The 14,316-nt window shown below is 40.0% G+C and overlaps 1 protein-coding gene across 3 annotated transcripts in view; it reads left to right on the forward strand.

Annotated features, from left to right (window-relative positions):
* Positions 1 to 14,316, forward strand: part of KIAA0196 (KIAA0196 ortholog) — a 63,509-nt gene that overhangs the window by 17,608 nt on the left and 31,585 nt on the right. For all 3 annotated transcript variants that reach the window (XR_001364130.1, XM_014548051.1, XM_014548053.1), the window contains 9 exons: positions 510 to 639; positions 2,777 to 2,889; positions 4,529 to 4,695; positions 4,772 to 4,847; positions 6,124 to 6,234; positions 7,208 to 7,348; positions 8,391 to 8,471; positions 11,852 to 11,953; positions 12,887 to 13,066. Coding sequence is in view for 2 of the 3 variants with exons in the window: in XM_014548051.1 (XP_014403537.1) it covers positions 510 to 639; positions 2,777 to 2,889; positions 4,529 to 4,695; positions 4,772 to 4,847; positions 6,124 to 6,234; positions 7,208 to 7,348; positions 8,391 to 8,471; positions 11,852 to 11,953; positions 12,887 to 13,066 (1,101 nt within the window). In the remaining variant the exon portion in view is untranslated. The remainder of the gene's footprint in view (positions 1 to 509; positions 640 to 2,776; positions 2,890 to 4,528; positions 4,696 to 4,771; positions 4,848 to 6,123; positions 6,235 to 7,207; positions 7,349 to 8,390; positions 8,472 to 11,851; positions 11,954 to 12,886; positions 13,067 to 14,316) is intronic.

Here is a 14,316-nt window from a genome sequence, read left to right on the forward strand (position 1 = left end):
GGAGAATCAGAAAGTGATGCTCAAAAAAGGGTTTGGGTAGAAGGAGGTAGGAGAGATGAACACATAGGTTAAGGAACCAAACTGAACCATCAGAAAGTCATATTATCATTGTTTTGCTCTATTTGTATTGGGCATCATAGAAATTGTTGCCTCGAAAGGGCCGTAGAGCAGTAGTTGCCAAATTTCATTTCATGTTACAATGCTGATTCCTGGGCGTACCCAAGACCTGTGAACCAGAATCTTCAGGGGTGGAATTCAGGAATCTGTAACCATGAAAGCCCTCCAGGGGGTGCTCATGTGCAGTTGATCTGAGAAACACTGCATTAGGGAGGGGCCAGCTTTGCCCCTCCATTTGTATAAGAAGTCAAGCTTAAGAGATGTCAGCAGGGTAATGTGAATGTTAGACATTATATTTTTCTAATAAACTGGGTGTCATCCAGGCTTTCTTAGTAAATGGCCTAATCTGGATTTTCTCTTAAGTAAATGAATCTCTTCTGTCCCTTCAACAGATGTTCAAGCAAATGCTTTCAGAAAAGCAAGCCAAGTGGGAGCATTACAAGAAGGAGGGCTCAGAGCGGATGACGGAGCTTGCTGACGTCTTCTCAGGAGTGAAACCCCTAACCAGAGTGGAAAAAAATGGTAATTGCTGAAGAAGAAATGGGCAGAGACAAAAGTTCTTAGTTGTTACCCATTGTGGGCTAGGACATTGCTAATGAAGATCCCTGGGCAATATTCATATCCTGTCTGGTTTCTTATCTTTAAAGAATGAGATTAAACTAAATCAAGGGTTCTTATTCTCTGGTTCATAGTCTTTATAGAATCACTAGAGGCCCGGTGCACAAATTCATGCACAGGTGGGGTCCCTCTGGGTGGCCTGCGGGGATCAGGCCCCAGCTCGCACCCCCAGCCTTGCAGCCCCACAGCCCTGCCTGGCACCCCGCCACCCCCTCACCTGCTTCACCATCCGGCCTGTGGGGAGATTGATTGGGGTTGGGCCCCCCGCCACTGTCGCTGGTCACCATCTGTGGGGTGATTGCCGGGCAATCAGGTTCCCGCTTGCACGCGCCTTGGCCTGGCACCGCCCGCTCACCTGCTCCACCATCTTGCCACGGTCCCGCTCTCATCAGGGCCCATTGGCCGGCAGCACATTCACTGCCTCCCACTGCCAGTGCGACGCCTGCCATGTTCCGCGCTGCCCCCTGGTGGTCAACACACATAGTGAGCAGTGGAACTCCTGGTCAAACAATTTGCATATTAGGCTTTTATTATATAGGATAATCCATCCCCCGACCCCCACTATAGTATGCAATACTAGGGTGTCAGTTTATGTGTGTTTGGGGCAGGGGGAAGGACCTATAACTGTCATGATCTTCTCAGAAGGATACTTCACCCAAAACATTAATAACTACTAACATAAATGATAAGGAGATTCTCACCTTCTGATCTTGTTTGGTTCTTTTTCACTGTTGCGCCTGCCATCTAGTGGCAGAAGAAGGAACCTGCAGACTGTTTTGAAATTAAACATAACTTAAGTATAACTTTGATTTTACTAGTAATCCTGTTTCATTTAAGAAATTTTATCTATAGGAAAATTGTGGTATTACTTCAGTTTTTATATAACTAGGAAACTTTCAAATTGCCCCTGAAAGGCCACTCTGAATTTAAAGATGACAAGTTACACTTTTTTAAAATGTTTAATGTTTGTTTTAACTATCGAATCCATTTCGATAGTTATACCATAAAATTGCTTAATAGTATAGATTTTTATTTTAAAAAACTTTACTATTTTTAATCAATATGAGCTTGTGATTACTATATTTGGCTTTTGTTGATTTATTTCAGTGGTTCTCAACCTTGGCTGCACATTCCTCTGGAATGAGGCCCAGAAATCAGGATTTTAAAAAGATTCCCAAGTGATTCTAATGTGCAGCCAAGGTTGAGAACCACTTATTTATTTGATGCCGAATGGTTGTCTAAAGTATATTTCCAAATGACATCATTATTCCTATTGGAAAAAGTTGGCCAGTTTTTAATGATGTGATTTAAATTGCCAACAGGTTTTGCAGGTCACCATCTTATGACTGAAAAACAAAGAGCCACCTGTAACCGTCTAACCAGATTAGTTACCTGGAATTGGCACATTCATCCCTGTTCAGTCTCTTTCAAGTCCTCATAAATACCAGCATTGTTTCAGAGGTCATTCAAAACAATGTCTTGTACTTTTTCTGGCTACATAGCCTATTTCAGCTTAGGAAGTACTTCCACAAATATTTCTCATTTGACCCTTGCAATTCTGTGAGATTAAACACCTTCATTCTTATTTTATATGTAAGGAAACCAAAGCTTAAAAATGTGGTCACTTGTCTAAGGTAAGAAAGGTCTAGAGCAGTGGTTCTCAACCTTGGCTGCACATTAGAATCACCTGGGAATCTTTTTAAAATCCTGATTTCTGGGCCTCATCCTCCAGAAATTCTGTTTCTTTGTTATGGGGTGTCACAACATTAGTAACAAAGAAACAGAATTTCTGGAGGATGAGGCCCGGAAATCAGGATTTTAAAAAGATTCCCAGGTGATTCTAATGTGCAGCCAAGGTTGAGAACCACTCTTCTAGGTCATATGCCCTGGGCATTTTTGTTGTTTGGATAATTCCTGAGAGCAGTGGTAGGCACATAGTAAAAACTGTGAGTAAGAACTAGATTTGTAAAGAATAATTTAATTTAATTTAATAATTTAATTAATTTAATTCAGTAGTCTTTCCTTCTTTCTGTATTAATAGAAAATCTTCAAGCTTGGTTCAGAGAGATCTCCAAGCAAATACTGTCTTTAAATTATGATGATTCTACTGCTGCAGGCAGAAAAACTGTGCAGCTGATACAAGCTTTGGAGGAGGTAAGGCGAGTCTTTTTTTTTAATGCTCTTATTTCTACGAAATTAGCAATTTTAAAAAATATATTTTTTTATTGATTTCAGAGAGGAGAGTGGAGGGAGAGAGATAGAAACATCAATGATGAGAGAGAATCATTGATCGGCTGCCTCCTACATGCCCCACACTGGGGATCGAGCCTGCAATCCAGGCATATGCCCTGACCAGGAATCAAACCGTGACCTCCTGGTTCATAGATCAACGCTCAACCACTGAGCCACACCAGCCAGGCAGGAAAGTCTTTTTAAATGACAGTTCTTGGATCATGAATGATACCTCTGACCCACCCACCAATCTGCTCCTAGAAGTGTATCTAAGAAAATATTTTATCAAAAGCAAAAGTAATACAAATTAATCTGCTCACTGTAATATTATATACAGTGTCCTTAATTTGGGAAAGTAATTAAATGGCCAGCAAGAAGAGAATGGTTGCAAAAATTGTGGTATTTCAATTGTGGAAACATGATGTCTCAGAAAAATAATTATGAAAACAAGATAGAAACATTGGGAAAATTGTGGTAAGGAAGTAAAAGCAAAAAGAAAATTGCATTGCATATATCATTTTTAAGTTTATAAAAAGAATATGCCCTAGAAAAAACTAGAAGGCATACAGAAAAGTGAAATAGTTGTATGATAATTATATGCTTATAAATGGTATGTTTTCTTTTGTGAAATAAAAGTTTATTTTTTTACTTACTCAAAAATGATTGTACCAAAAAGAATTATTATACCGTCTAACTCTTAAAATGTTAAGTGTATATTTAACTAGGTTTAAAATGGAGACATTTTAAAACATCAGAGCAATAACTATAAACTCTATTATTTTTAAAACATCACCTATATTCATCTGTAACCCAGTCCAATTGGACTAATTGGTGTAATTAAAAGATATAATTGATATGTTTTTCTTGGCAGACATTCTTATAGGCTTGTTAATTTTGCAAGGTTTTTAGGATGGTCACTATTAATGGCCACAAAGTATAATCGAGCATTGTTAGCATGCCAAATTCCCTGACCATTCCAGAACAGTTGCTCACTTGTACTGTTTTTATTTGGTTGTTTTGGATTTTCTAGTCTGTGGTATAACTATAAACAACTTTGTAAAACTCGGATGGCTTTTTATCTTTTGCGTTATTTATTCTGGCATGTAGCTCAGGCCCCTTGAATTATATACATTAAAGTTCAGGACACGGTGGAATCATTATTTTGTTTTAAAGAGTATACATCAAAGGAACTTAATAATGCCCATGTGCCAGCACCTTGGTTGTGAAGGAGCTTGCTTTGTTTTTTAGCAACCCTGCAAATCTTCAGAATTAAGAGGATTTCCAGTACGTGTTTATTGATTCCGAACTGGAAATGGGGAGTAGTCACTTACGATATCAATCATATATTTACAGGATAAGAAGTCCCGCTCAGTTTCTAATCCTAGAAAGTTTCGCATGGGTTCATGACTTGGCTTACACATTCCTGAAATTACAATTTGAAATTAAAAATTTGCCAAGAAATTCTTCATTAGTAGTGTGCTTTATTTGAAGTGTTTTCAAGGAAAAGCAAACTCCGTAGAGGCCATTCAGGATTTTAAAAGGACATGTATTTCTGTAACAGGTTCAGGAATTTCACCAGTTGGAATCAAATCTGCAGGTGTGTCAGTTTCTCGCTGACACTCGCAAGTTCCTGCACCAAATGATCCGAACCATTAACATTAAGGAGGAGGTGCTGATCACTATGCACATCGCGGGGGACCTTTCTTTCGCTTGGCAGTTGATTGACAGGTAATGTGGAGAGTCTGACATCTGCCCTTGAAGAAACCACTGTGAATGGCTTCTTACCATTTATCTCTCTTAACAGCTTCACGTCTATCATGCAAGAGAGCATAAGGGTAAACCCATCCATGGTTACCAAACTCAGAGCCACATTCCTAAAGGTAAGCGAAGATCAGTGAGATCCCATTCTCAGCCAAGGAGAGAGGTGGCCTTCATTGTTACCTCAGTCATTCATTCAGCCCAACCTTTCATCCTTTTAGAAAGCTGGATAATCTTAAGTATTGCTATAGACTGGAAATCGTTAGCAGCTTTTCTATGAGAGCATGGTTTCAAAAGTGCCAGAAGTACTGGAAGTGTGAATAAGTTGGAGCATCTTCCAGAAAATTATTTTTAAATGAAGAAATAGATTTTGTAGTTTTACCAGTATACTAAAAATGTGAACCCTATGGGTCTTTTATTCCCTGGATGTAAATTAGATCCTTTTACTTATTCATTTTTAAAAAATTCTTCATGGGCCTTGCTCTCAAGGTAATATCAGATCATGATAAATGGACAAGTAATTTACACAATGTCTTCTGACGGAATTGCCATGTATATGAATTCTGAGGTGCACTTTCTTTCATATTTAACATCTCTGTCATTGGCGATGGGTTTTATCATCGATGGCACATCGTAGTTTAGTTGTCAGCATGTTTTCTCTTTTTTAAAAATTTAATTTAATTTTTAAAAATATTGTTTTATTTTTTTAATCATCACCAAGGGCAAGCTTAGAGAGAGAGAGAGAGAGAGAGAGAGAGAAACATTGATGTGAGAGAAAAACATCAATCGGTTGGGGATCGAACCCACAACCCAGATGTGTGCCCTGGCCGGGAATTGAACCAGCAATCCTTCGGTGCACAGGATGAAGCTCAACCAACTGAGCCACTGGGCGGGTTTTCTTTCTGAGAGGGACATAAATAACGGCACGTCTCACAGCATGACAGCTTTGCGTGGACTCAGTGCAGGGTCCTTCCACCAGAACGTCTGGTTTCCAGAGGACCAGCTGTCCTCTATCACAGTGGCTCTCAGACTTGAGGGCACATGAGCATCCCCGGGGGTGGGGGGTGTCACACACCGATCGCTGGGCCTCACCCCGAGGTCCGACTGAGGAAGTCTGGGTGGGGCAGGAGAACTGGCCTCTGCAGTACGTTCCCAGGTGCTCTTGGTGCTGCTGGTCCAGAGACCACAGTTTGAGAACCCCTGCTGCAGCCAAAGACTTTCATTGTTTAAACTTACATCCATGTCAGAAACTGTTAATGACATTGAAAAGTTCAGCCGTTGTTGCTCTCTCTTGGGTAAAGCCCAGGAGCTTTGTTATATGTTACGATCTCTGGAAAAAGAGAGATTTCTAGGGCTTTCCAAAACAGGGAAACGGCAGACCTATCGTTTTTCTTCCAGCTCGCCTCTGCCCTTGACCTGCCCCTTCTCCGCATTAATCAAGCCAACAGCCCTGACCTTCTCAGCGTGTCTCAGTATTATTCGGGCGAATTGGTGTCCTACGTGAGAAAGGTAAGAAGTGCATCAAAGCTGTATTGTTTTTCTTGGCAAAGTAGCTGCTATTTTAAATACAAAAAGTATGGCCGGGCCCCTATAAAAAGTCCACCCACGTTTCTTTCCCTTGTTAGTATTTGATTCCAGCAATTTGCAATGACTGAGAATCAGCGTATTGTTACTGTGGATGTGCAGGTGTGTCTTCACTTTAAAAGAACTTCCATTCCCATTTTTTAAATGTAGGTGGTTTCAACTTCCGTTTTATAGACATAGAAACTGAGGAACAGACTATAGTGGCTTCAGAGTCACAGCACCGCTTAGTAAAAGGAGCCAGATCTAGATCCAGCATGTCCTAGTCCGAACATAACGTTTTCAGGGGACTCTGGTCCTTGTTTCAAGAACTTATGAGGCAGCACAGGCTTGGATTCGAAATTGACCTGTGTCACATACTAGCTGAATGGTCTCTGGCCATGTCATTTAGTGTCTCAGAACCTCAGTCTTTTAAAAGCTTATCATGGTGCAGCACAGGGAATATAGCTGATAATGTTGTGATAGTTGTATGGGAACTAGAATTATCAGAGGGATTACTGTGTAAGTTATATAAATATCCAGCATGCTATACACCTGAAACTAATATAGTATTGAATGTCAGCTGTAATTGAAAAATAAATGTAATTAATTAGTTAATTAATTAAAGGTATCCAGCAGCCTGTAAAAAAATAAATAAAAGTTGGTGATGTGAAAAAGCTACATTTTCTGTAGCGTTTCTATGAGGATTAGCTTTCTGTCCTGTGAGCAGTTCAAGATTGAAGGGACGTAGCCCTGTGCCTGAGAGCAGGTATTGAAAAAGCTCCTTTAAGCCCCTCAGCATCCCTTCCTGCAGACAGCTGGCTTTGACACACTGGTACCCTTCTTGCTGTCAGAGCATTTATCAGCTAAGAAAAAGGAAAGAGGTGCTTCATTGTTTTTCGTCTTTTCTCTTTCCTTAAAGGTTTTGCAGATCATTCCAGAAAGCATGTTTACTTCTCTTCTAAAGATCATAAAGCTTCAGACCCACGATATCATCGAGGTGCCCACCCGCCTGGACAAGGACAAGCTGAGGGACTACGCTCAGCTGGGCCCACGATACCAGGTGGCTTGTCCCTTTGACTCATGCCTTTCGATATTTAAAACCTAAACCATGAAAGATCACAGGTCTGTGTCACCCGCCGTATCCCTGGGACCCCCCAGACCAATTCTGATTTGTTTGTTCCTACTCTCAGTGCTAACTCCGTTTGCTATTTTAGTGCCTCGTAAGTTCTTGCATTGTCCTGGTGTCATGGGAGGCCTTGCCTGCCTGAGTATTCTCAGAGGAAGTGGGGTCTGCTGATCACTGTTCTCTAGAGTAGTCCTGGTGAATCAGGCCTTAGTCTCCCGGGGCTAGAGTGCCTAGACTTTTCATGTTTGGATCCCTGCTTTTACATCCAACCAGTGGCTCGAAATAATCTATGGTCGTTTAACCATTGCCTACAGCCAGACTCGGGGGTCCACTCAGTAGTTAAGCAGCCTCTGAGGTCATTATTCTCAAACACCTCTGCTTTTCTTTCTCCCTGAAAAGTGAAATCAAGTGAAAATTGAAATGTGCTGCCTGGGGTCCTCACATTCATCCCAGTGTCAATTTCACACCCCCTGACACAGCTCCAAAATTATACCATAAATTTATATACCGTAAATTTAGATTCCAAGCTTGGGATTGCCACATCTGTTCCAACATAGCGTCTGTCTACCCGATCAGCGTCTCCTGGTGTTGCCTGAAAACAATGTAGGCCGCAGTAAGGGGAGATAACTGCGTAGAGTCTCCACGAGCCTTTTCTACTTGGAAGGGATCATCCATGTCATTGAGTCCTGCCCCCATTTTGTGCATGAGAAACTGAGGCCCAAAGAAGGGAAAACAGTTGGTCAAAGTTTAAAGAACTATTTAATGTCTTCAGACTCAGTTTTCCAAAATGTCTCTCAGGGACACCCCGAAGCCTCATTTCTGACTAGGACACGTGCACACAGGGGTCCTAAAGCTACACGCTCATTCCAGTTGTCTTTGCCCATTCCAGGACCGTCGGCCAATTATTTTACCTTCCCCTACCAACGATGGGTCTTTTATCTGAAGTGCTTCACTAACCACTTTGTCTTTGTTAAAGGTTGCCAAGCTGACTCATGCGATTTCCATTTTCACTGAAGGCATCTTAATGATGAAAACGACTTTGGTCGGCATCATCAAGGTAATGGCTTTGATGCTGGTCTGTGTGTCCTCCTCGTGAGACTCTTAGTTTGAATGAATGTGGTATTTATCCCTTGGGGAACAGGGAATGACATCATTCCCGTGTGTGCCTGCTGTTTCACATTCAGCTTCTGAGCTTTATATTACTCATGTATTGATGGAGGAAGAGAGAGCATTATAATCTTTATTTCTCGTAATACCCAAGAGTTACTTAAATCTAAGAAAAATCCATTTTATTGACTTTATAATTAAAAAAAAAATGGTTTAGTGCCCTTAGACAAAATAGCTGGCTAGTCCTCTCTCTTTCTGCTGCTTCCTTTTCCTTTTCAGTATTTTTATATTGCACCCAGGTGCAGAGAGCTGAGGTCATCCTACCTTATTGTCATTGTCAACACTGATGCATGTAAGCTGTCTCTTATTTTTCTCTTTCTCTTTTCCTGGGTACCCACAGAGCCCACTCTTTATGTTTGGTTTCTGTCCCTAAACATGCAAGTATCCTTTTTAGCATGTGGTGTTATTTTATGAGTGCATGTGTTTTTTTTATTTACCTAAATTACTGTGTTCTGTCTCTGATTCTTTCTCCAACTCTTCTCACTAGGTATAGCTTTTGAAATAAATTTACGTTGCTGTGGGTCAGGTAGTTGGTTACTTCTATCTGCTGCACTGATTTCACATTTTACGTAACCACTGCCTGAGGGCAAACACCTGTGTTGCCCAGGGTCTCACCTGTGCCCCTCCCCTTTACCATCTCAGAACATGTCCCCATTGCAGACCTGTATAAGAATTTCTGAAATCTACATACCCAGAGTGGGTCACTGGGTCAGACATGCCTTAATTTATACTTAATTTGTCTCAGTACTACCAGGTTGCCTTCTGAAATGACCATTTTCTTTGTATCTACCCACATTTCCCCAATACTTGTTATTTTCCACTTTCTAATGTTTGCTTGCCCACAGGGTATAAAGTGGTATCTCACTGCTGTTCTAGTTTATTATCCTGAGATTAATGATATTCAAGGTGCTTTCATTTTCTTTTCTGTTTATCTGAGAGCAGTAAAACCTGAACATTTCTGATTTTTAATGAAGTGTAAAGCTGTCGAATACCCAGGGTAACATTTCTGTTAATAAAATCCAAGAAACTAGAGGAAATGAACCTAAAGAGATACGGAACTTTAGTGTATGATCTCTGGAAGTGCTTTAAAAGAAATACATTTACCCTTGGAGTATTAATAGAATCCGTTAAACATGCTTTAGTCCTGATGCCAGTTGAATTCAGTTGATATGGAGAAATTATACATGCAGCTTACCACTTCTGACTAATCCATAAAGTAGTGATAAATCCTAGGACCAGATTAAGTATCTTACATGTAAAGTGACCCTTATAAGAAGGATGTAATAAAACCTAACATTTAGCACTAATTATCAAAGCAAAGGCTGATTAAGAAAGGTGTAAATCATTTGCCCCACACTTTCAGGTAATAAGAGCAGAGGGCATATCGTCCTGACCCCATCCCACCCAGGAGATGACTGTCTTTGCCAGTCTGACAGCCCAGGCCCCTTACCGATCTGGAACCTCCCAATGTGAAGGATCTATTTCAGACACTTGTAAAAAGTAGTTATCTTTAGTCATGACTTAAAGCAAGTGAGATGTACACAGCGATATGTGTTCATTGTTAGAGTTAGCCCCCAAAAGAGTGATAATCTAAATAGTATTTAATGGTAAGAGATTGGCTGAATACATCCTGGTGTGCTCATTCTATGGATGGTCCTGCTGCCGTTCAAAATGAATTTGCCACTGGAAGATTTCCAGGAGTTAAAGTGAAAACAGTGAATTGCAGAACTCTGTGTGTGTGTGTGTGTGTGTGTGTGTGTTATCCCATTTAGATTTTTGAAATTAAATATGAATTTAAGGACAAATATTTGTGTATGTAAACGAATAGAGAAAGTTCTGGAAGATCCATATGAAAATGGTTCCCTGTTGCTAACTTTAGGGGAAGGGTTAGAAAGGTGAGGAAGGGGTGTGTGAGGGGGGCTTTCTCTCTGCTGTGAACACTCCATAGATGAGTGAAAATCTAGGGAGAACGGGAAGGTCCATTGGAGACCTTTAGATTCCTGAAAACATTGAACTTCTCATCAAACCTGTTCTTATGAGGAATGTTTCTTTGAAAACTTCACGTTACTTCTTTGATTTTACTCTCATTGTTTATATTTATTTATAATTTACCTTTTTATTATAAAATAAAGTATAGATATTAAAAGCTGCAGAAACAATTGTGTAGCTTAGTAGATTATTATAAGGTAAATATCATTCGTTTTCACCAACACTTAAGACACATAATTTAGCCAGCTCCCACACCTGTCCTCCCCCTCATGTGCTCTGACCTAATTTCAGTCTCTCTGTTTACAGTTTTATTATCCAAAAATAAATCTCTCGACGCTATAGTTTACATTTAAAATATATATATCATGTCTTTTACATCTCTTTTACTCTCCAGGTTCCTTTATTCTTTTTTTCTATTGAAGAACCCAGGCCTTCGACCGGTAGTCTCCCAGTCTGGATTTTGCTGATTGCATAGCCATGCTGTCGTGCAACATGTTTTTTTGGCTTTTGTAATTCTGCAGCTTTCATTGCATTTATCTTCCTTGAAGTTTAGACATAACCAAATGCAGATGGAACCCATCAGTTACCCTTATGACGTTCTGAAATAAGGGTTCTTTACAGATTAAAAAGAGAGACAAGTCTCAAGGAATCCAAAGGATGCCGTGAAGCTATTTAATGTTTACGGATCTGATAGGAGACTGTTTTTGGGGGAATAACAAAAGCTTTCTCATTACAGAAAAAAAGAATCAGCAAAATAAGCTTAGGGAACAGATTTTCTTTCATATTTTATCTCCCTAATTTCCAACACCATTCCCAGGGTGCTGAAAGGAGAGAGTATTGTTCCATCTGCAGAGCATCCAACCCAAACCTTGAGTTGCCCATATGGCTATAGAGGCCCTGCGGTAACATCCAGAGGAAAAACGCACTGACTTCAATTGCAGACCCGTTATTCTGCCCGCTCCTGGTGATAAGAAAAGGAAGTTTAACTTGTAATGAAGTGATTAAAACGTGAGACAATTTGAAACTTCCATACCCATCCACCACCTTTGAAACGTCATGTTATAAAATTATCATGAGTTTTACTGAGGTAAACCAGATCCTAATGAGGTGACAGGCCTGATAATTCCGTCCTACTGAGCAGATCACAGAGGGACAGGAAGGGACAGCAGTCCCAGTCCTTTAGAAAAGAGGTGGAAAGCGCTCCACTGGACATTCTTTCCTCTGGACTTGGGGGCCCGGCTTTTTCTCACTGCCGATTATTACTCTTCGATTTTCACTCAGGTGGATCCCAAACAGTTGCTGGAAGACGGGATAAGGAAAGAGCTCGTTAAACGTGTTGCTTTTGCTCTTCATCGGGGATTGATCTTCAACCCTCGAGCCAAGGTACCAGATCACCAAACTACATCTGTCCTTTCTCTTGCTGTCTATTCAGTTTGAAAAAATGGACTAGAGCATCTCTTTTAACTATTGTGAACAAGACCCTTCCTCCTAACATATATCTGATAACTGATTTTCAGTACAATCAATAGATGTGCCTTTTGATCCAATATGGTAATGTATTCATATTATGAAAAAATCCTTTCTAAAATCAGTCCTGTTTTTCTTTACCTGTTGATCCGCTAATATTTTTTTAATCCTCACCTGAGGATATGTTTTTATTGATTTTAGAGAGAAAGGAAGGGAGAGACAGAGAAAGAGAGAGGGAGAAAGAGGCCTTGATATGAGAGGGAAACATCGATCCGTTGCCTCCCATACATCAACCAGGGTTTGAACCCCCAACCTTTTGGTGTATGGGACGATGCTCCAAACAACTCAGCCACCAGCCAGGGCTGAACCCCTAATTTAAGAATTGAACTGATGTTTGTAATTCAATAATCCAGAGTTACTTCTTCTAGATACAGAACTTAATCGTAAAGCAAATAGAAAGTAAGTTTTTATTTTGTTCAATGTATTAAGGAATATGGTCATTTTTCTCAGGAGAAAAAAGAAATAGTACTTTTCACATCAGGAAATTCAATTTAAAATAGTTGAAGTGTTTTAAGATAGATATACTCATCAAATGATCTGTGAGAAATCAACATTAATTTTTTTATATTCTTTTGTATGAGGCTTCCTTCCCAGGTGAATGAAATCTATTCCTTCCTGAATGTCAGACCTTGGTTACCACTGATCCTAGATGAGTAGGAAATGAGCATTTTCCAAGGTGTCTTGAACTATCAGCGTGGTCTCTTAGGGGATCATTTAAAGTCCAGAGGGATATTAGTGGTTGCCAGTCTCCTGCAATATGATCGAATTTGTGTTTCCCCTTTTGCACAGCCAAGTGAATTGATGCCCAAGCTGAAAGAATTGGGAGCAACCATGGACGGATTTCACCGCTCTTTTGAATACATACAGGACTATGTCAACATTTATGCTCTGAAGATTTGGCAGGAAGAAGTATCTCGTATTATAAATTACAATGTCGAGCAGGAGTGTAATAACTTCTTACGAACAAAGGTATCTAAGTGCATTTTTAAATTCTTGACTGTTTGTTATTTCTGACTTTTAAAATACATACCCTAGACTTCAGAAATGCCAATAAGAAAGTTTATTTAAACAGTGACTAAAATCAGTAAGCACTAGAAAGTCACATATATCTTCAGAGTACCTATAGGAGCTGTGAGGGTTTCAAAGTTTATATGATACCTGACCTTTGGGAGTTCACTGTCCTATGGAGAAAACATGATTAAATGGTTGCAGAATGAATCCATTTGTTGTCATTGTTATAACTCAAGTGATCGAGAATTCAGAAGACTTAGGGGTCAGTTGGGTTTGATCAGAGTATATACCTAAGAGCGGAATTGCTGGGCCATATAGTAATTCTGTGTGTAGTAGCTTATTGAACCAACAAGCTATTTACCACAGTGCCTGCACCATTTTTATTTCCACCAGCAATATCTGAGGGTTCTAATTGCCTAATTCTTCCACATCCTTGCCAACACTTGTTTTCCTTTTTTTAAAAAAAAAAATACTATACCCATCCTAATTGGTATGAAGTGGTATTTCATGTGGTTTTGATTTGCATTTTCCAAATGACTAATGATGTTGAGCATCTTTTCCTGTGTTTTTTGGCCATTTCTATATCTTCCTTGAAAAAATGTCTACACAAGTCCTTTGCCTATTTTTTAATTGGGTTGTTTGAGCACCAAATTCTTAAGTATCACAGCTGAGAAGTTAGATTTTAGTAGTTAGCAAGGAGCTACTCTATATGCTTTTAATTAGAGAATTGATGATTCATGCATTGAAACATTAAATATCTTCCAGCCTTGTGATATTTTGGGTTTTGTTATTACATTGACATGTATTAGCTCATGAGCCAAAAGCCAGATGTCTCTGTGTCTCTTCTTACTTATCCTCATTCATGTTACTTTTTCACAAATGTTTCTTTTTTAATAAATGTTATATATGGCAATTTGGAATGACTATTAACACAGTTTTAAAAGTTTCCTTTTTGAAACTAAGGAGCACTCATTGTCGCTCTTTATACAACATTATCCTTATAAAGCTACTAGAGGCCCGGTGCACAAAAATTTGTGCACTCAGGAGGGTCCCTCAGCCTGGCCTGTGCCCTCTCACAGTCTGGGACCCCTTGGGGGATGTCCACCTGCTGGCTTAGGCCTGCTCCCCAGGGGATTGGGCCTAAGCTGGCATTCAGACATCCCTCTGGCAGCCCAGGAGCCCTCGGGGGATGTCCACTTGCCAGCGGG

The sequence above is a fragment of the Myotis brandtii genome, unplaced genomic scaffold (genome assembly GCF_000412655.1).
Source record: "Myotis brandtii unplaced genomic scaffold, ASM41265v1 scaffold494, whole genome shotgun sequence".
In the NCBI taxonomy this organism is placed as follows: domain Eukaryota; kingdom Metazoa; phylum Chordata; class Mammalia; order Chiroptera; family Vespertilionidae; genus Myotis; species Myotis brandtii.